This window comes from Gobius niger (genome assembly GCF_951799975.1).
Source record: "Gobius niger genome assembly, chromosome: 8".
NCBI classification, from domain to species: domain Eukaryota; kingdom Metazoa; phylum Chordata; class Actinopteri; order Gobiiformes; family Gobiidae; genus Gobius; species Gobius niger.
In genome coordinates, this window is record NC_136859.1 from 20,420,942 (window position 1) to 20,443,036 (window position 22,095).

At 38.8% G+C, this 22,095-nt stretch overlaps 2 protein-coding genes and 1 long non-coding RNA gene across 4 annotated transcripts; all 3 read left to right on the forward strand.

Annotated features, from left to right (window-relative positions):
• Positions 1-356: 356 nt before the first annotated feature.
• LOC306966039 (uncharacterized protein) lies at positions 357-2,836 on the forward strand (the record flags this gene model as incomplete). The annotated part of the gene is made up of 5 exons (XM_079560673.1): positions 357-439; positions 1,043-1,296; positions 2,145-2,292; positions 2,364-2,489; positions 2,736-2,836. Exons 1-5 carry the CDS (start codon positions 361-363, stop codon positions 2,834-2,836), a joined length of 708 nt encoding a protein of 235 aa, XP_079416799.1. The 5' UTR covers positions 357-360.
• A 4,599-nt stretch (positions 2,837-7,435) lies between these two features.
• On the forward strand, positions 7,436-10,521 carry LOC306966866. The gene is made up of 7 exons (XR_013793131.1): positions 7,436-7,568; positions 8,333-8,379; positions 8,475-8,507; positions 8,624-8,638; positions 8,792-8,866; positions 8,962-8,989; positions 10,172-10,521. It is a non-coding gene; the product is annotated as an uncharacterized lncRNA (long non-coding RNA).
• A 551-nt stretch (positions 10,522-11,072) lies between these two features.
• Positions 11,073-19,370, forward strand: fxyd3 (FXYD domain containing ion transport regulator 3). 2 transcript variants are annotated; one of them, XM_079561145.1, is made up of 8 exons: positions 11,073-11,313; positions 16,213-16,332; positions 18,411-18,467; positions 18,631-18,663; positions 18,861-18,896; positions 18,976-19,050; positions 19,162-19,198; positions 19,304-19,370. In XM_079561145.1, exons 3-8 carry the CDS (start codon positions 18,434-18,436, stop codon positions 19,353-19,355), a joined length of 267 nt encoding a protein of 88 aa, XP_079417271.1. In that variant the 5' UTR covers positions 11,073-11,313; positions 16,213-16,332; positions 18,411-18,433; the 3' UTR covers positions 19,356-19,370. The 2 variants fall into 2 exon arrangements, with proteins under 2 accessions (XP_079417271.1, XP_079417270.1); XM_079561144.1 differs by lacking the exon at positions 16,213-16,332 and having other exon boundaries at positions 11,076-11,313.
• The last annotated feature ends 2,725 nt before the right edge of the window (positions 19,371-22,095 follow it).

Consider the following 22,095-nt stretch of genomic DNA (forward strand, 5'->3'; position numbering starts at 1 on the left):
TAACTAATGTTGTCCATGATAATTTTCATTCACTTCTGTAGGCTTCTTTATACATGTTTGTGTAAATGAAAGGTTTATTTATGGAGAGCACTTCTTTCTGTATTTAAAAAAAAAAAAAACAATTAAACAAATGCCATTAGGCGTTTCAGTCTACAGTTAAGTTCTTGTTATTGTGTTTCTTAAGTTTGTATTACAGTCTTGTATTAAAAAGAATCTTGCACTAGAAAGAAGGTTAGCAACAATTACAACAAACTAAGTAGATTCTTTGGTTTGTCACTGTTCAAAAAGAGTTCACGTTTTATTTCTGATCCTAGAAGAATTTAAACATTTGAGCTCACAGAACAAAGCAGCCCGGAGACGATGAATGCAGCGATGTTTGGAATTAAGAACGTCATCTTTGTTGCTTTGGCCGTTCTCCAAATCACGAAACACACCTCAGGTAATGGTTTCCCAGAACAAGGTTGCAGTTTAAAAATAGATTTTCCTTTTGATTCACTGATTAAACCCATTTTATTCACTGTTAATCAGAAATGTGCCATAGTTGTATATGTTGCTATGTTTTTAAACCAAAATCATAACTGTAATAATAAAGCTACAGCTGAATGGGCTGAAATATTTACTGGTTTGTAAAGACATACTTCCTCATATCGAGACCAATCTTTCCACTCTGACAAGTATCTGTGATGGTAAAACTTTGCAGTGTAAATGCTTTCCATGAAGTATATACTATGCCAATTTATTTTACTTAAATCAACAGTAAAACCACTGAATACGACTTAGAAATGCAAAATGATTTACGTGTTCATTGCATAGGCTTCTGGTCTCTCTCTCTCCAATCATACTATAAAGTTGCTATTGAATGGTTCAGATTGCAACGAGGGGGCACTGTTTTACCCAGGGCCCAGTGCAGTGAGGGGCCTAAAAATGCTTTAAAGAGTCACAGTAAAGACTTGTGGCGCAAACCCTACAGACAAAGATAGTTTGTATTTCCTGCAACACCCTTTATTCTGCATTTTGCTAACACGAACCCTGTCCATTACAGCTCAAAATACCACCGGGTCCACCAGTACAACTGGCTCCACCCCGTCTGCCTCGCCTCAGCCTCCAGCTGCGACCCCCGGCTCGTCTCAGAGCTACCTCACTCTGCCCTCAAACGTCACCGCGGCGCTGGGCGACCCGGCTGAGTTCTGGTGCGAGGTCCCCAAAAGCTCAGAGGGTCTCACCTTCAGTTTCTATGGGAGCGCTCACAACTACACGCTGAGCTGCCCCAGTGGACACGTCGAGGACATACCCCAGGTCAATAAACATGGAGTGATAGTGCAAGAGTAAAGTGGAAAATATACAGTTTTCTTTACCTTCAAAATGAATCTGGCTTTTTCAAGCGTTCTGTTTTATGACTTGAGTGATTCGTTTTGCAAATGAGTCAAAAGCTGTGCCATGTAAATGATTACGTTTCTGAGCAACTGTAAAAAACGTTCAGATCATTTGTAGTATTGCTGGGACTTCTGTCACGATCCGATACATATCCCGATATTCAGGGGCCGATCCGATATATACCACAATACTCAGGATTCGATCTGACACTTATCACGATACTCAAGGGCCGATCCAATACTTATAACAATACTCAGGGGGGTGATCCGATACATATTGCGATACTCAAGGCCCGATCCGATACTCAGGGGTAATCCGATACATGTCACGATACTCAGGAGTCGATCTGATACATATTGCTATACAGTATGTAACAATGTGCTGTTACTGGAAAACAAAGTGTGTATGATTAAAAATGCCTCCAAACACAAGTACTGAAAGTACTGATATCCGATCCAATCCGATATTTTGTCCTCGCCCTAGTTTGTAGTTTGTCATCTGATGGGCATCTGATGTCAACACCCATATCAACATAACACTATGTGCATGTTTGCAGATTCGTTTTTTTTCCCCTCGTTTTTTACACCAAAAGCTACAGTGATTTATGCCTGCCATTATTGTAACAACTGTTAATGAACAATCCTAACTATCCAAAAGTGTCACTCGATATGTAATGACATCAAATAATTTCAGCTTTTACATATATTGGATTTTGATTTTTGGTTTTGACACCTTGAACTGAACTGCCCATTACTATGTACCTTTTCCAGGCTCTAGAGGGGCTCTGCATTGAGCATTTAGACAAGCTGCAGGCTGCATGGGTCTTAAAAGGAACCTCTATCCCCGACAATGGCACTAAAGTTGTGTGTCAACGCAAAGGATACCCTGCCGCCCCTGCTGCACATCTGCACATATACGGTAAGGCCTCCTAATTCAGCTATAAAGCAATAGTTACCTTGATATTTTGTGTGCTTATAATTCTGTTCCAGACAATGGCTCAGGAAACTCTCTCTTGATTGGACTGGCAGTTGGGGCATTTTTTGGCGTAATCGCAGTGTTTGGTTTGTTTTATCTGATGCTGACAAGATCTGAGAGACTCCAGATCTGCTTCAGAGGTGAGACAAGATACGGTACATTATTCAATAGTATTTACTCTTTATGTCCAGCAGAGGGAGAATTTTTTAAAGTACAATTGACTGAATCCGAGCAGTATCTTTATATATCATTAGCTCTGTCTTCAACCAATCAGAAGACCTGGTAGACACCAAAAAACAAAAGAAAAGCAAATGTGTGGACATGTGTAAATGCTGCGGTTTGATTTCTTCCATTTAATGTTTATTGTTCCTTGTGACTTTCTTCAGGAAAAGATGAACAGCCAGAGGATATGACCGACATTGTGGAGAACATTGAACCCACTGCTACTTCTAAACCTACTCTTAATGAGAAAATGAGAGATCTTTAAATACTTGATACTGAATCCTTTGTCATCCAGATCCACTTTCCTATATCTATAATATAAATCATGATTTGTAAAGTAAATGAATCTACTTCAGAACATGAACTGCTACGCTGTTTTCCTGATGGTAATTGTTGAGCAGTGAATACTGTTTGGATTGTAGAGATTAGTCAGATCAGTGGGAAGCACTAAACTAAAACACTGCTCACTGACTTTGTACATTTTGAAACAAAATTCTACATCATTTGGTTTTCGGTGTTTTATCATTTGAATGTTCGATCTTGTTATAAGGTAAATGTTAGTTCAATGCAGACAAGCCAAGGAACATATACCAATGAATATGTTATTTTAAATATATATATGTATTGTAGCAATAGTGTGGCGACAGTGGCGCCAGCTCTTGAAGATGTTGTGTCCTTTGGCAAGACACTTGCCTCCAGTGTCTCTGTACATTGGTCTGTGAATGGGTGAATGGGTGACTGGTTCCTTGCTGTAAAGCACTTTTGGCTTAATGAAGGTAGAAAAGCCCTATAAGTTGAGAACATTTACCAAACCAAAACTCTACTGTGAATGTACTCTTGCATTTGTCCATATGAAGCCATGTATGATACACCCACTAAATGTGTCTATGCTGATAGATTTACTGTAAATGCTGTACAAAGTTTATATTTTCTGTATAAAAGATCATACTTATTGATGATTTGTGCTTTCCTTTTCTCAATAAAGTCTAAATCAAATCTATTGGAAATCACTGCTCTTCTCCCATGTTGCTCCGTCTAGTGGGCAAAACTTAAGACTGTAGAGAAACTCTTCTTTCTTTAAATGAATAGGCCGCTGTTTTTCCATACGGAGATATGTTCTTACCTTAGCTTAGACGAGTTGAGGGTAAAAAAGGGGGACTACATTTTAAGGCGTAATAATATCTTAGGAGCACTTTGACGTCCGCGCAGTAAAGTCGAAGTGCTCCTAATATTGTTACAATATACAATATACTTACAATGTAGCATAGTAACAACATTTGCGTGACTGAGCACAGAGACCAGACAGCTACGCATCAACTCGTCTAAGCTAGGTATATAAAAACGGTGGCCTATTCCTTTAAAATAAATTAAATGCAGTATTTATTATAGGAATGCCCATATACCCATCTAGTACAATCGTAGTAATGTCGGTTTATTTGGATGGCATTTATAATCATTTTGTTGTTTTGTTGTTATTCTAAGTAGACTAACATTTTCTTTCAAAAGTGAATTGACTTACTGTACCCAGTCTTTTCTTACCTCCCATGAGTAGATGTGTAAAGCTTGTGGCTGTCTTCCTCTGTGGTCCTGAGCTCACTGGCTCCTCTGGTCCTCATGTTGTGACACCTGTAAGAGGTCACGCTCACCACACACAGACAAGTGTCCCACCAGCAGGGGGCGCCTCTTCAATGAGCCTGAATTACAGCAGAAACAGAGACATGTTTACTCAGCTGCTCACACACCTCATGTGGCTTCTTGACAGTCTGTCTTCATGGTCCAGAGCTAAACTTTCATTAATAATGCAAATAGTAAAATAACAAGTTAGAGGTCAGACATAAACCTACTTGGTCTCTTTGATTGCCCTGGCCCTGATGTAAAATCCATATATTTGCTGCACAGTTGAGGTATATGGTTCTCAACTGTTGGGTCCGGACTCAAAAGAGGACGGTAGAACCATTTTCAGTGGGTCTTATACAAAAACACCACCTGAGACAGTTAAATTGGTGCTCAGTTGATTTGATCATAATGAATTTGATCAACTTTATAGATTTATTCACAGTGTAAATAAACAATACATTATAACAGATTCAGAGTGTTTTTATGAGTTAGCATAAATAGTATTTCGGTTGTGACTTGTCCTCGGGAAGGCTTGGGCAAGTTTGCTTGGTCCTAGTCAAAAGATAGGGCCAAGCCTCCCCACAGGGGCCTTAAGCTTTGCTCTATACAAGTAGCAGTGATGCTCCTCACCAAGACTAAACAGGGTCTGAAGGTTCACCCCAGGACACTTTTAAAATAAATTCACAATATTTTCAGTCATTATTTTAAAAGGAGGTTCGATCTCTGTTGTGTGGGGAAATATTTCTCAAAATTATTTGTTGGGCCACTAGATATACTGGAGGGCCGGATTTGTTCCGGAGCCTGAAGTTGCCTTCCCTCGTCCAAGGGGGACATTAGGCTCCGATCACAGGTGGCAATACCATCAGCAACTGTGGGCTTTAGGCAAGAATAATACAGAAAATTAAAACTAACATTCATTTGCTGGAGTCTGTTTGGATTTATTAATGTAATTTCCATATTATTTTCCTTAACCCTTTGAAGAAGAGAATTGGATGATTCTCGAAACGTCGGGCAACAATGAAAATGTCCAGTTGAAATGTTTTAACTTTCATTTTGTATCCACCCGGATGATACCAATCATTGTTGGAATAATTTCCATTTATCATTTTACATTTACATTTCTATCTTCAAATATTAAATAAGCCTTAAAAAAGCAGTAATCATTGTCCTTTTCTGACAGTAACTTTGAGCCCTGCAGCTTCTTGCTGTTGATGTATAAACAGCACAAATGCCACCATCACAGAGGCCTGTGCTGAAGGTGTCAGCAATCCCTGAGTGTCCTTGCACTATGTGTGAGTGCGTACCCAGATAACATAACACATGATAACCTACATTGTTCACTGTGTGTTTGAGATGACCTCTAACTTACAGCATAGAGCTAACTCACTCAACAACAGGTTACTGATCGGAGAAAGTTAAACAAGTCATCTGTAGTATGAGACATAGTAAATGAGAGAAGAGACATTTTATGACTTCCTGTGGAAAAGGCCATTGATTTGATGGACAAGGTCAGGAGACACTGAAATGTGATGCTCTCATAGGAAAAGCAGTGAAGAAATTAATTAATAAAATTAAAATAAGCAGTGACACATGTGTCACCACTCCCACTACTAATGCTAGCTTTGGTGCTTTTACTTATTCTTCAAGGACTACAGACTGTAACAGTTCAATACAATCAGTACGTCCCCTGCTGTTGACTGAGAAATGACACTCAATACTGAATTCAACACATATTAAAAAAAAGGCCATGTGTTTTAACAACAAACCACTTGGCTTATATGATGTTGATTACATTAAATATTTAAAGTGGTTAAATGGTTCACTAATGATGCCTGCAGCTGAAATGATACCCAGAGTGCACTGCCACACACACACTCAGAGCTGGGCTAATTTTGTCAGTGTCATGCCATTGACAGGGAACAAAGTGACCTACAGCCGGCTTTATGGAGACACCTACAAGCCTAAGCGCCAAGGCATTTCCCACGCACTTTAACTATTGATCATTAAAGAGATCAAATTGATCACCATTAAAAACAGTCCATTGCTATTTATTTCAATATTAAAGGGACATAGGAAAGTATTCAGATCCTACACAACAACTGCAAACACATTCTGTGGCTCTCCATCAGTCCTTCTCAACCAGTTGGTCCTGGTTTCCAAAACTAAATGTGGGTAATAGGACCATTTCAGTGGCCTTTACTAAAATTACTGTTAAACTGTTTTTGATAGTGAACCTCATTAATCAATTGAGTCTGTGCCCATGATACAAAAGTAAATCCTCTTGTGAGACATTGACTAACACTGGCATTGACAGGTACTATGCACAGACTTCCTGAACGTACTTTAGTAGGCAACAACTAAAAACGGACACAATTATCTCTGCATTGTTGTGAAGTTGCCTAATGTGTTCACCAGAGTTTTATCATTTGTTGAGAGGCATTTGAGTGACGAAATAGATATAAATAGCTGTTCGCAATTGTGTGGACTTGATGTCGAGCTCTAGCCTGGTCATCCCCCAATACTTCCAATACTTTTCTCTTAGATTTGTAATCTGTAATCATCTGTGCTCCAAATAATAGATAATAGAATAGAATAATAATAGAATACACAGCAGCTCATCATCAGTTTATTTTCCTTGACTGTAGCTCAGACCACGTGTTTTTAAACATTCCTTTCTCCAAGTCATTTTTAGGCTTGCAAACAATTCTGTAATGTAAATTCGGTTAACTCATCCAAATGTTTCTGGAGGACTTTGTCTACGTCAAAGATAAAGGATGTGTGCCTTCATTCGAGTAATGTCTGTGAACCATGAAATCAACCCCATCATTTTAATACCAGATGGGATTACCTGGACACCTGGCTGAGAGGAGGAGAAAGGCAAATAAGGATTTCAGCAAGACATGACTGAGAACAACATCTATTTGTCCTAAATATGATACAATTCTTTGATTGTACGGTCAAACAATGGTCAAACACTGCCCATCTTTGTACTGGTTATACTTTACAAACGATGAACAATGTTCAGATAATCTGTGCTAGATTAATGATACTTCAAAATGTGTTAATATAATTCTGGCAGAGGTAAAAGTACTCACTTTAGCTTTATAAATGAATAGGTTGACTTTAATTTAAGTGATGTGAAATGGTGCTTTCAGGTTGGACTGCACTTTGGTGTTTATGCCAAAACACTGACAGTGGTCTGTTATATGTACGTAAACAGGGCACAGCCACCATGAATACATCGTCAAATACACTAATGTTTTTGTTTCAAACAAAAAGGAGGAGCAGCGGGTACTGAATCAGCTAAAACCATCGAGACATACTTTAGTCTGGACACACTGAAGATTTACTCACAGTCCTCTGCTCCATCAGCAGCTCAGGTAAGACAAAGCATTTGCTAAATATCGCCTGAAATTACAAGGAAACTGGGATTACATGGTCTGCATAGTGTATTTTTGATCAGCGTGCAAACCTAAATTATCCAACAGCACCTCTTTTGAATATGTACTGCAGAAATAACCTGCATGGCTGGATGAAGAGCAAGAAAATTCATAAGCTGGTGTTGTTGCAGTCAGTATGAAAACCTTCTTTGACCTTTTCACAACCTGAGCTGGTGTTGACACAAGCATAGATGAAAAGGGTTCAAGTAAATAGTATTTGGCTGTAAAATTCTGGTGGCTAATGTAATACTACTTTAACCACCATTCGACCTTTAAAGACAGCACAGAACAGGTCGAGACGAGCGAGGCGCTGCTCAAGGGTGCTCAAGGTCAGGGTGACAAAGAGGTCAATGGTGGGCGACTATAAAAACCTCTCTCCTTCTCTCCTAATTTCATCTGTTGCCTAATTATTTCATTAATATTTAACTACTTGCAGTGCGTTAAGTGGCGTTGAAAAAAATATATTAAGCTAATTTTGTTCATCCTCCTCTTGATAATGAATCATGATGCAAAGATGCTGATCTGTAGATCCAAAGGCAGAGTGAAATCCTGACCTGCTGCGTTTTGTCCCATGACCAAATTTCATCCACTGTTTATTCTCCAAACACCCAGAATTCTCTCCTGCTGATGGGATACTGTAACTCAGATATCAGCCTTAAAATGTGTAGATTTTTAATCTTTTACTTATGCCACTTCAATTTCAGGTATTCATCAATCATGGGACGTCTCAGTTTTGTGACCTTGCTGGCAGGTAATGAACGAAACAAGACCCAGGATGTGTTTTGCATCAATATAAAACAATACACTTCGATTAAATGAATATTAATATATACTATATTTCTGCAGCTCTTTTTTCCCTTTTTATGGAAACTGAAGCAAGTACGTTCAAAACTTTGACAATTCATTCATCTTTACATGTATGTGTATTATTGCTTTCTTATCATTTTCTTTCTCCTGTTTTCTCTTTTGTTTGTTGCTGACGGGGAATCTGGCAGATCCATTTGTTTACAGTAAGTGCAGTTTTACATATCGTCGAAATACACTGACACACTGGGACTGAATGTTGAGTACACCTTTTGCCATAAGGTTGAACGTGTGGTAGATTAGGAAGCATAGTGAACACACAATTGCCTCATTCCCCGTATACACTTTTTGTTTTACAGACTATGACAGGTTACGAATCGGAGGTCTGATCCTCTGCAGCTTGCTAATCGCTGGGGGAATTGGAATCATTATCTGTGAGTGAGAAAGCCACACACATTAGTTGTATTTGGACAGAAACCCAATGCAGCAGCATGGTTCCTAATGCTTGTTTTTCTTCATTCTTTTGCAGATCACAAGTGCAACAAAGAAACCGTGAAGTAAGAATTTAACACTTTCAAGTATCTAGGACGGTCTAAAAGAGAGTTTCATTTAAATTCTATAGCGATCACTGATGATGGTTGATTTAGTGATGATTGCAATAATAAGTTAAGTAAGTAGTGTCTTACATTGTAGCATTTACTATTGTAGTAACAGTAGTAGCCAAATTAACCTCTTAACTCCTGCCTCGACCGATCACATTTTCTCCAGTATGGCATTACCCCAATCTAAAGGCTTCTTAGGGGATAAAAAACATTAAAAACAGTGTATAGACCCGACAAAAAAAGACAAAAAAATGAAAAAATGAGATGAAAACATATAAAAAGTGACAACAAAACATCAACAACGCAAGGAAAAAGACAGGTTTTGTGGGTCTTAGCTTTCAAATGAGGCATTGCACTCGCCTATAGGCAAAGAGGAGAGAATGCATTTGGTTTAGTAAAGTCAGAGGAGGATCAACAGTTATAGGAGACATTTCATGCACATTTTTTTTCTTCAGCTTTGATCCACAGCGTTGTTCTCTCGTCCAAAACAAGCCTAGAGTAGTATTTCACTTCATTCATGCATTTTCTCGTATTTCTTGTATTTTGTTGCATCATGGATAAAAAATAAATGTCCTCTGCATTTGTAAAACCCCTAATCCATCTCCGAATGAGTCCACACAGTTCTCAACTCAATGTATGTTCATGGTCCCATCTGTGTAGCATGCCGTTAGCAGAAAGTTAAAGCTTGTTTCCACTTGTTATCTGTTCAGTCACCATGATGCAGAGGATGCTCCAGATCAACTCGAGATCATAGTCTCAAACTTCTTAATTACAATTCAATGTTTCAATCTATAAAACATTATGAATGCTGAGGTGCCCAAAAGATCTTAAACCTCACATAAGCATGATGGGACCACTTTAAAGTTGTATTTGTAATAGTGGTACAGCACCAAAAACTGTAGTAGCCTTGTAATAATCAAGTTTTGCAGCAGTTATATCAGCGTATTAGGACAGAGAAGTACAACAATACTAGATGCAACAGCAGCTGTCATTGTGTTGCAACACCAATACTACAATTATAAGTATAGGCTACACGTTTATAGTTGTAATAGTAGAGGTCACAGAGTCTGGCCTTCACAAATCATTGTACTAACTGCCATCCTGCCCATTTGTACTTTTCCTCCCATTCTCCCATAGGAAAGTAGAAGATGACAGTGATATTTGATAGCATACCTGACAGACCGGTTTGAGCCGAGGCGGAGTCTCACTGGGACGAACAGATTGGGTGGGTGATGGGCGCGAGAGGAGCAGCCACGTGATGTCACCTGTAGAGAGATGTGAGCAAACAGAGACACTTGATTAAAACAAAAAATGTATCTCCATCATTGTAAATATCTATAATATCACTCTTGCTAATGTAATGTAATATGTATTCACTTGTGGCTGTAAATCTGACTCAAAACAATGTGTTGTTGCCTATAATCTTCGAATAATTCTAGCCTTTATTCACATCTAGTTGTGACTTCCAATACGCTGCATTGATACCCTTTACAAGCAAACCAATATTGTTGGCATTTCCTTTCAACATGCTGGAGTAAAAGGTGTATTAGTTCAGTGATATGCAACAATGTATTGTATTTAGTTATAACATACTGCCATAATAAAGTCTCCATCCACCTTTGAATTATTATGTTGTATCCTATACACTTAGTTATAATAGGCTACTATTGTACAAAAGTATCATGATTGTACATACAGCTCATGAACGTGGTATGTATCCTACACTAACTTGCAGCCTACTGTTTTGTCAATAGGCTGCTGCAGTTCCCTTTTTCTTTCTTTCTTCTTGCTTACCTCGACTTTTCATAAACTATAATGATACTTGACTCACGTGCCGTTCGATTATACCTAAATAAAAACGGTCTACATAACAAACCATGCTTTTTTTATCCTTCATCTTTATTGTTCGTTTCCTGATTGTCGCCACACTGTATGCAAATCTCCCAAGTGGAAAATTCCCAGCAATCGTTCCCAACAAACAAAGATTAACCACCAGCAGCTCCTCCCCCGCCTCAGCACCACTGACCCTGGATCAGCCTCGCACTGCGCTCGCGCAGCCTTAACTTTCCCCGTCGCCGAATACAGCGAACTTCACTGACCCCAAATCAGGACCCCGTAGTCCGACTCCCACCGCTAAAACACAGCCCCTTCAGCTAAAAAACCGAGCCAACCTGTTGAGTGTGACAGTGGCGAAGGGTGTTGCCCGTGCACGAGCCTGTTACATCCTGTGTGAGGGAGAGACACGCTAGGTTTTTACGCAGCTGAAGTTTACGCACGGGGTAAGTCCACAAACTCTTGGTTATTCTGACATTATCTGTTTAGGAACTTGCACGGGGATGTTTTGGCGCTGTAAGGATCTTCATGAAGTTGAACTAAGTTATGATGTTGGCAACACAGTTTTTTCTTTCTTTCTTTCTTTCTTTCTTTCTTTTTTTTTCTTCAATGGCGTCTGGGTGATGTGACGCGTGTTTTACTAACATTTTGGGGAAGCATCCTATCCACCATCTTGTATTATTAGGCCTAAAAATGAATCAATGATAATACAACATATTAGAATTAGAATTATTCTTATGAGAAGAAGAAGGAGGCCAAATAAAGAACTATAAATGATCATAGATATTTTAAATGAAAGGCAATTTCAATCAATCAATCAATCAATCAATCAATCAATCAAAGTTTATTTATATAGCACTTTACAACAACGCCAGGAAGACCAAAGTGCTTCACAGAAAGATAAAACACATTTTAAACACCAAATAATTACAACCTAGACACAATTCAGTGTGCTCTAAGTATTAAAGGCAAGTTTGAAAAGATGAGTCTTTCATCTTTTACACAGAATTGGCACAATGGCTTAGACCTACTCAAAAAGATTTAAACATACATTAATTGGGCAGACAATTACTCACATTGCTCAGTGTTTTAGTAGTTTATTGTGACTTTGTGGGCACCAATGTCATAGAAAAGTGGAAGGTGTACTTTATATACAGTAGATGGGGATGAATTAATGGTAATAAGAATTGCTTATTATAACAATGATCACAGTAAGTTTTTCATCATTGCCACATCTCATTGATGACATGTTTATGTAGCTCCTCTGAAATGCCCAGCTGATAAACAGCAGCGCAGACCTGCTTCATGGCACAAGGACAGGACAGGACATGGGTGCTATGTTCGATAGTGGCAATATGATGTTTCTATCAAAGAGACATTACAAACCTATACATGGTTTTGGTCAATTTTTAGTTACTACAACTCATTATAGATTTTCTTGGCCGTTTCCTTGATAAGGATCCAGTGATGCACAATGGGTTAAAATGGTACGAGGACAACAATCTGGAAATCATCCTGCAAACAACTGTAGTTGCTGATCGAGGGAACACTTTTAGAGTTTTACAAGAGCAAAATAGTTGTTGAAGAAGACGAGAGGGACAATCATGAGGGCAGACAGTCCAATCTTCTGGGGAAGATGAGCCAGTCATTTTTGTGTTATGTGTTAAACTTGCAGATTAAATCAAATATTTAATCATATACTTTTTTTCTTTATCTAATTTTTTAAGTATCAACATGATAAGATTGTTTTTAATTTTTCCAAATAGATCCATAGAAATGTTATTATAGAGTTTGCAGGTCATAAAGGATTGGACAAATGATCGCTGTGACTTTGCTTTGTCAAACGAGTTTCCTCTACTCAGCTTTCCCACATTGCCTTACGTGACATTACTTAAAAAAGCAGTTCTGAGCAAGGGCAACAATCAAATGGAGAGAAAGCTTTTAAGGGGAACCTTTTCCTCAACTTCCACCGTCACACAAATAGATTTAGATACTTCTACAACAAGACATTGATTTTTGTGTACGTGGGCCTCACATTTCCACTGCTGATTGTAGCGCTGTTTCCAGAAATGGATAGTGGCACATGCAGGAGACGCAGGGCAGTTTAGTTCGCTGCTCTCTGGTTGTAAACAATGAAATAACAAGTCACAGCCACAACATACAACAAAAAATGGATGTGTATCATAATCCTAATGTAGCTTGACCCAAACAAAAGCATTTTATAATGATACACTCAATAATTATATTTTAATTTAAGTCTGTTTTCCAATTGTGCTTACTCAATATTTACAAAGTGTTAAAAGTGTGATATAACGACTGAGAAACAACATAAATTCATGCAAAAGTCACAGGAAAATCCAACTCATTGCCTGTGACCTCAGTTTTTCACTTAAGAGTCCGACCCTAAACATTGGGCATTTGGAAACACATGTGTTTGTTTTTGGAGGTAAATCAAATCCTGTACTTTTGCCCACGTGAGAGTCAGTGTTAGCTGCTCAATGTTAGCCTATTGCAGAAGTGACTCAGAGCTCCAGTATGCTCCACTCCTCTGTCTGTCTCTGCCTTTTTTTAAGGACCCTCCTCTGCCCCACTGTTTCAACTCACCCTCCCTTTACACCTTAATTCTTTCCTCTCATGCTCACATACTGTACGTACTAGTTCTTTTGATGCTTTCCAAACCACACAGTTTATCATTCGCTTCCCATTTCCTTGTGTCTGCATATTTGTCTGCTCTTCTTTACCTCTAAAGGCAATAAGCAGTGTTGCTAGGCTGCTATTGCTGTGCTACATGCCCCTGGAGCCTCTTAGGATGCACAACAGCTGTCATGTGCAAGGGCAGTCACATTAATATCATGTTTGCATTCATTAATTTATTACAAACCATGTTCGTTTCTACAGGTGGTTTCAACAGAAAAGCACTTTAAGCAGTGATTCTCATGTGTATTTTTGCCAAATACTTTTCCTGGTGCAACACTGTACTTAAAAACATACATACAAAACAGCGAAAACATACAGTAATTTAAGGTATCCAACTTGCAGCCAGGACTGTTATACATACTAAATTGCTTGATTTGCAACACGTTGTTTTATTAAAATTTGTATTAATCTAGAACGAGGGAGGCCTCCAGCAACACAGTGCTGTGAACCTTGAAATTCTAACAAGCATCACATGTTCATAATCAGATTTAAGCCCTTCCATGTTTTGGTGCTTTCGATTATATCAGAGCAGTCCAACAGAGGAATATGGCTCAGCTAATTTAGGAATAAAGCATTCCTGTGAGAATAGGCAGCTGTCTTTGTAGTAAGAGTAACACAGCCCTATGTTTTGAGTGGGCGGAGAGCACTACACTGTTCAGACAGCAACGTGGAACATACGGTACTTAACTGACCTCAGAAGTTAACTCAAAGGAATCTCATAAAAGGAAAAGAAAGTAGCATGTGTCTGTGTAAGTTCTCAGTCATGTAGGAGTTTTCCATCTCCATCTGAGTTGTTCGAGTGTTGCTTAACCATTGCTTGGCCAGCTGTACCTGGGAGGGGTTACTTTGTTACTGGTACCACACCAGCTTTATTCTGATTTGCTATATCTGATGTATTTTTTTTTTTAGACGAGAGGCAAAATGTCCTCAACATTAAATCAACCCAGTAGAATCAATGAGTAAAGCTGCAGATCCACCGTGAAGCGAATCCACTTTGATAGTGCCCAGTGCTTCATTTCATCCCCCATTTGAGGGAACACATTCCCCCACGTTTCAGTTTTTCCGGGTAAAGGATCTGGGAATTATTTTGGAGGATCCGGCAAAGGACGTGAGGAGTCAGATTTATTTAAATGTTCATTAAAAAAAATAAAAATCTTATGAACAAATTTGGAGTAAATGCTGCTGTTGATTGATAAAGATAACATAACTTCGAGCAGCCACAAATCCCTTGATATTTTTGTTTCCACATGACATTGAAAAAATTATAGCCCTTAATTTGAGTAATTTGGGGATAAAGGAGAGTCTGGAGTCACATTTCAGGAAGAACGCTTGTATAAGAGGATGCTTGATGTGAATGAGCTAAACAGAACTAACAATCAGGAGGGGGGTGATGTGAGGACTCAATGAAGAGCGGAAATGGACTTGAAAAGGGAGATGGAGCGACGGAGAGGTTTAGAGAGGCAGAACAAGTTCAACTAAAACAAAAGAGGCGTGGAGCGTACTTTTTAAACAAGACAGACATTCTTCAGGCGCTGCATTGAGGTAGACTGGAGCAGAGAGAGAGCTGTGAGTGCAGGTACCGGGTGAAAACGGTTCCACGACCCACTTTTGGGTCCCGAACCACCAGGTGAGAACCACTGGCCTTGTAGATTTCACCTCAGTGTCTGCTGGTCACACACCTGCAGCACATGCCTGTGAGCTGCACCTTAAGTAAACATTTACTGAGCAGTGTAATACTGTCAAACTGTTGGTAAATCAAATAATATTCAAGCTTCTGAAGATAAGATGAAGTTACTACAGTTTGTTTCAGAACTATAAGGCCCTTTACCTAGGACTGAAACAGCTAATCGATTAATTGACAACTAATCGTTTTATGCTAAACATCCATCCATCCATCCTTTTTTTTCCACTTTTCCGTTTCTGGGTCGTGGGGGCAGCCGTTGGAGCTGCCCAAATCACATTGCACCAGCCCCTTATGGCTCCTCCTGCAGGTGGAGGATCCACGGGAGGACGGCCTCACGATTCTGGCATGGCCTGTTGGGCTTCTGAACCGCTCTTTGTCTGACCCGTCACCTAGGACCTGTTTGCCCTGGGAGGATCTACCAGGGGCATTAAGCCCCCGACAACAGAGCCCCCAGGATCATTTGGGACTACACAGACTAAAAAAAAAGCAAAAATTATATGACGTTTTGTATTTTTGTTGAAAAAACACTTTTAAAGCTAGGGTCTGTCGTGTTTTGTACATGGTAAATTTCATGGATATCTGTCTGTGACAGATATTAATTTTACTCCATCAAGAAAAGCTTCCTATACCTATACGTTTTTTTCTTCATTCGAGCTGTTACTGTGACTATGAGGAAATGAGACATTAGAAAGTGAAGGGTGCTCTCTTTCATTGTTAACGAAAAAAGAAAAATCAGGTCATTTGAGATTCTGTGTGATAGAAACAGGGCAACAATACTGACCAATGTGCAGCTTCAGCAGACTCTATATGTGGATATTTGTTTCACAATAATTAGTATCTATTCTGTGTCAATTGGAGATATGGACCAGTGCCTCGACGACACAGTTGCATCATTTGTTACTCTCACACTACCTTAAAGCTCCCATCTCTCTCGTCTCTGTCCTCTGTCCTGTGTCCTCTATAGCCCGTCGCTCCGGCTGGGTGTCTTTATTTTGAGGTGAGACCTTTCTGTAGTGGTTTCTGGCCCAGTTCCCACCCTCTACTCTACATTCCCCCTGGCTTGCCGTGGGTTGCTGTGGCGAGGGTGAGAGAGAGTAGCATCCTTTTCCAAGTTGTCCTTTTTGTTAGTTGCCAAGCCCTAAATAACAAATAAGATGAATACTAGACCCTTGCTGATTGCTAAAGGTTAATAGTATTTATCTTTCTGCAGAAGACTTTTACTGTATTGGTCTTGTTATTCTTGTATTGTTATATGTGCAATTAAATATTTAGCAATTCAGTTTTATATTAATAACAGATATGTCCCGTGTATTGTTCCGTTTTCTTGTGTCTTTGTGGGTGTCCTTCTTGTGCTCTGGTTTCCCCATCAACCTAAATCATGATGCAGAATGATCCCCCGATCATGGCCGACTCTCAGCCTTCACTGTCCTCAGAGTACGACATGTTCAGGGAGAAGGCGCCGCATCCCAAACTGAAAAACCAACCTCTTTAAACAGTCCTTTGTTCCTACATCCATTACATTTATCAATTCTAAATCACTTAAGGCTTTAGGCCAACTTCCTCGTTGTACTTTCTGCTTAGTATATACTACTATCTTCTGAGCTGTTGTCTGAATGGTCTGTGGCCAAGACAAATTTCCCTCAAGAGACAATTATGTTGATTCTATTCCAATAAACGTTTTGCATTGGTTTACATAAGATCAATAAAGCATGTTGTATTTTGAAGGTATGACCTTTCTTCTGTAATCATTGTGTTTAGTAGTAAATGGTTAAACAAGCGTACTGTAGCGTAAATAACTTATGGCCACATACTATTTGGGACTCCATTGATTTTGTTTGCTGGTATTTGTTGAGTTGCTCAACTCTTCTTCTGTGCACAGGCCAGTCTGCAGTGGGCATGGGGCATGTTTGCTCATGTCTGTGGAGAGCTGAACGGAAAGTGCAGTTGGTGGAAAATCACTGTAGATCCATGAGGTGCGGCTCTTCCCAGAGCACATGCTCCCTCCTCTGCTGCCTTTAGCTTTATGACTGGTGCACAGCAAACCTCAGGGGAGGAGGTTATGTATGGACATCATGAGGCGTGGGGTTGCAATGTATCACCATAGTATTATTATCACAATAATAGGTGATGCAATATCCATGTCCAAGAAGATTAAGAAGATCTTACACTGACAGAGATTTTAACATTTTTGCTAACACAGCCTAATATGAAAATGTGCAAACGCTCACTTTCATTTATGTTTTTGGATTAGAAAGCTCAGATTGAATCAGTTATGATTTTTCTATCAAGCCTTGTTTTGGCACAATTTGATTAAAAAAAAAAAAAACACATTGCAAAGGATTTTTTTGTTTAAATTCAATGGTTATTGACCTCATCTAACCACAACGACACAAAGGATTACACTCAGACAAAAATAGAGTAGAGCCAGAACCACAGCTACATAATTACAGGAAATCAAGCCTGGACTCACATGGGAAGGTGCAGGATAAAGAAACAAATGTGTGTGTAGAACAAAACTATGATCTATTAACAGGTTGTGTGGTCTATGCGCATTTGTGACTGGGATATTTGTAGCATTGGGTGAGCAAGCTTTTATGATGTATATTTGTTTTGCATATATAAATAGCGGGACAAATGGCCCATGTTGTATCCTGAGAGGTCAACGAAAGGCACTTTTCAGCCATCATCAGTTCAGGTTACATTTTGCCGATGCCGATGCGGAAGAAACATGCCACAGCCGCTTAACCAGTTTAGTATAATGTCTTTTTGTGGGCTTTAGTCTGGAAGAGAGTGAGCATGACGCGGGGTGTTTTAGTCTTTTATTGCGCTTCAGAAAACTCTGTTGAATCATGCCTTTGTTGCCTCTGCCAGCTAGTACCAGTCCAGTCCTGTTTCCAACGTCCACCGATTTGAAATGTGATTATTTGTGCCATAGGGGATAGGGCTAATGTTATTAAGTCAGTATTAGACACAAAGCCAATGTGCAAATGGCCTCTCAACCTGTAACACTGTTTACAAATTCATAAACTACATGCAAGCATCAGTCAGTGAGGAAACAATCACTGACATATTTACTTTCTTGCGTATCTGACTTTGCATGTGGGGGAATTGTCTGCGCAAAATGAGAGAGATTTTTCATTGATGTTTTTGTCTGTCTTCTAGGTTTCCAAGCCTCAAGACTGAAGATGTCAAAGATCATCGCTTTAGTGCTAATGACCAGTAAGTAAACACAGCCTTCTCATGTCATGTTGAGTATCCAGAGTCAGAGTGTGTCCCACCAAAGGCCCACAGTTTCTGACGTTGAGACATCACAACCTCCAACAAAAATAAAGGAGAATTCATATATATAAAACGTACCTAATCTTTGTCCAACCATTTGCAGTTGTGTCGCTGGTGTTTGCAGATGAAGAAAAGGGTAAGAGTTTTACTAATTCTTGGGATGAATAATCTGGAGGATCAAAGAGTACTTGGGGTTTATTTTACATGGACATATTGATGGTTGATGTAAATGATTAAGAGGTGAACCAGGCCATTGATGATGATAAAGTTATGGTTTCATTTTGCACCACTGAGACATGAAAAAACTTACTTTATCCAATATCGCTCCTGCAGCCAACTCACACCCTGAGGATGACCCATTCACGTTCGGTAATACACATTTTATTATTTTGTTACAATAACCTGAACACACACAGTAAGTTTATTAATGTGGTGTCTTCTTGTATAGACTATCACCAGCTGCGCGTCGGAGGTCTGATTCTTGCTGCTGTACTATGTCTCATCGGCATCACAATCCTGTTCAGTAAGAAAATAACTATAACGATACAGTACATGATGAAACATGGATTAGTGCTGAACTTATTTCATCTTCAGGTATTAGACAGATATTGACTGCATGTTCTCCTTTTTACAGGTGGCCACTGCAGGTGCAAGTTCAATCAAAATAAGAGGTGAGCACTTCAATATTTATGAGGTGATATTTCAAAAGGAAATGTGTAAACATCAAATAGAGAATGTATTATATTTCTAAATAATATCTTGTTCTTCATCTTTAGGAGGAGGACTGGCAGTAATGCGCAGCAGATGCTCAACGACCAAGGCGAGTGACTCTTATGGTTTATTATTTTCATTCAGTATAACACCATGTTCACTTTCTGCTTCTAATGTTCAGTGTTTCTACTGCAAAAACACATACATTCTTTTTATCATATGACAATGTGCTCGCCTACCTCGGGGCCCCGATATCCCACTGCTCTCCGTTGTATTATATGATACACACAACAAAACAAATTGGCCATAGTAGACTTCATTGACTGGATAGTGTAAAGATAATGAGACATTTTAGGCTTACCAGATTGTTTTAACCTCTTAACCCCCGACTTAACACATTTTCTCCAGTTCAGCTTTACCCAAATGTCAAAGCTTCCCGACTGGAGCTCACAGCCTATAGTCAACATCTCATTTGATCTACAAAACTCATCTAAGATTTTTCCTTGCATTGTCGTCACTTTTTTATAGTATTTTTGGAATTTTTTTGGTCATGTGTTTGTGGCTTTTTTTGTTTCGCTTTTATTGCATTTCTGTTGATTTTTTGTTGCTTTTTCATCACGTTTTTTGTCACATTTTTGTTGTGTTTTTGTTGCTCTTTTGATGCTTTTTTTGATGCGTTTTCATCCTCATTTACGTCTCGTTTTTTGTTGCTATTTTGATGCTCTTTTCAAGAACCTTTTTTGGTTTTGTGCAAAGCCGAATTGGAGAAAATGTGCTCGGTTCAGGCGGGGATTAAGAGTTTAAACAACTAAAGAGTTACACTGTGTTCAATCGAACTGTTATTGTCATTACTTTCTTGCTGATGCTGCCTTACACGCACCAATTGCTATTATTATTTGTTTAGTACATTTATGACCCTAAAGTCTGAAGTCCTATTTGCCTTGTCCATATGTTGAGTGCAACACACTGATGTCACATACAGGCGCATTATGGAAACAACCCATAATGCTTTGCTAAATGCATCTTGCTGAACAACAGGTGCTTGGTCTCAGGGTGCCATGCAAACAGAGCAGCAGGAGTGTACAGGCTCCTGTCTCTATTCTCTCTCTAATTGCACAAACAAACATCCACATTTGGACATTATTTTAAAGAAAATTGTATAACTAATCTAAAAAACAAAACAAAACTGTAAAAAATAAAAGTCTAATCTATTCTTTACTAACTTTGTGCGTTTGTGTTTCCAGGTCGTGCTTGCGAATGCTAAAGATCAACACTGGCGCCCAATGCAAACAAAGTAGTTGTGGCTTTTTTTTTTTTTACTTTTGCTAAAATCAACAGGAAGTGAACTGTTGAGCATGTGCTGAGCTGCACTGTTGATGTAGAAACGGTTAAACAACATTAGTGTTACTGTGGGTGTCTGCAGGTGTAGTGGTTGTCTTTGTGGATACCACAGAACACACGACACTTGTGTAATAACACTAAATTCAAGTCAGATTGCTAATAAAAACATACGCAATGACTGAGAGCAAGCTTTTTCTAGGCATTCACGCTAAAACTGGGATTATTGAACAGTTTAGATAGTACACAAAATATACTGTTGAATAATTTTCTTCACAACTAATGCCTGTTGGGATGAGAAGCTCATGCTCACCCTGACCTGGACATTTTGTTTTCTTCTGCAAAACAGTTTTCAAATAAATGGTTAATGCTCTTGTTTACTCTGTTTATCTAATGTTTACTATGGTTGATTTTTGTTGATTGAAAGATAACGATACCAAATACAACTCAACTCGGTCTTTAAACAGCTGCATTGTAAAGTAAATGTGTGTAGATGCATTAGATGTATAACTTTGATTAGTCTAACCACTTTCATGTGCAGTGATGCTCTTGTGAAAATCAGAGAGTAATCTGTTAAAGGATTGTACTGTTCATGTTTATATAAAAGTAATGTTGAAACTAATTTGACTTATTTGTTTTTTAACTCATGCATTATCATTACACATGTGTTGTATACATTATCATATACATTACCTCATACATGTGAAAAAATACAAGCAATTGTTGAGACTTTATTATTATCTTAAGAGCATAATAAGACCAGGAAAAGCCTCTAACTTACACAGATTACTGAAACACAAATACAATTTAAATCACAGCATCTAGAATTACAGATTACCCTGAAGGAGCCTAAGTGCCACCAATGGTTCACCACAGTTTGAGAAACACATCCACTGTCCCTCATAGGCTGAATATGCTGTGGTCACATTGCAATGAACTTCTATTTTATAGGATTCATAATTCTATATTTTTTTTAATTTTTTATTTAAACAAACAAACAAACAAAGAACCACAATATCTGCCCCTTTGTTACTTTACAATCACTTTACATCAGTTCTGTTATTTTGTCTTTAAAAAAACAAGAACATTTTCCATGGTGTTTGTCCAACTCACAATACTCACAGTGGTCTATAGTTTCTTTGTTTAATGTTCTTGCGCCATCTTGCGGTGAACTTTAACTATGCCAATTTTAGGGATATAGTATTTTCGCTGCCTGTCAGTAAAGAATAAAGAACCTCTCATGAGCTGAATGCAGCTCTCAGTTCACCACTTCTTCCTGATGATCCGACAGAGTGCGAATAGCCTAACACTCAGCTGCATAGGCCGAAGTATGCGGCAAGTAAATTAGGCCTAGTACATAAGTCATACAATTATTCCACTCATTCATTCATTCATTCATTCATTCATTCATTCATTCATTCATTCATTCATGTATTCAATAGGCCTACATTTGAAGCAATAAAACGAAAATGCCCAACATATTGTGTGGGCTGAATAAATTTATAGGGTCGTTTTTTGT

What these genes read in the sequence shown, in the direction of transcription:
- fxyd3 (XM_079561145.1), top strand. Translation starts at nt 18,434, where the DNA reads ATGTCAAAGATCATCGCTTTAGTGCTAATGACCA. An exon ending in CGCTTTAGTGCTAATGACCA is followed by an intron (nt 18,468 to 18,630) that starts GTAAGTAAACAC and finishes AACCATTTGCAG; the next exon opens with TTGTGTCGCTGGTGTTTGCA. An exon ending in GTTTGCAGATGAAGAAAAGG is followed by an intron (nt 18,664 to 18,860) that starts GTAAGAGTTTTA and finishes TCGCTCCTGCAG; the next exon opens with CCAACTCACACCCTGAGGAT.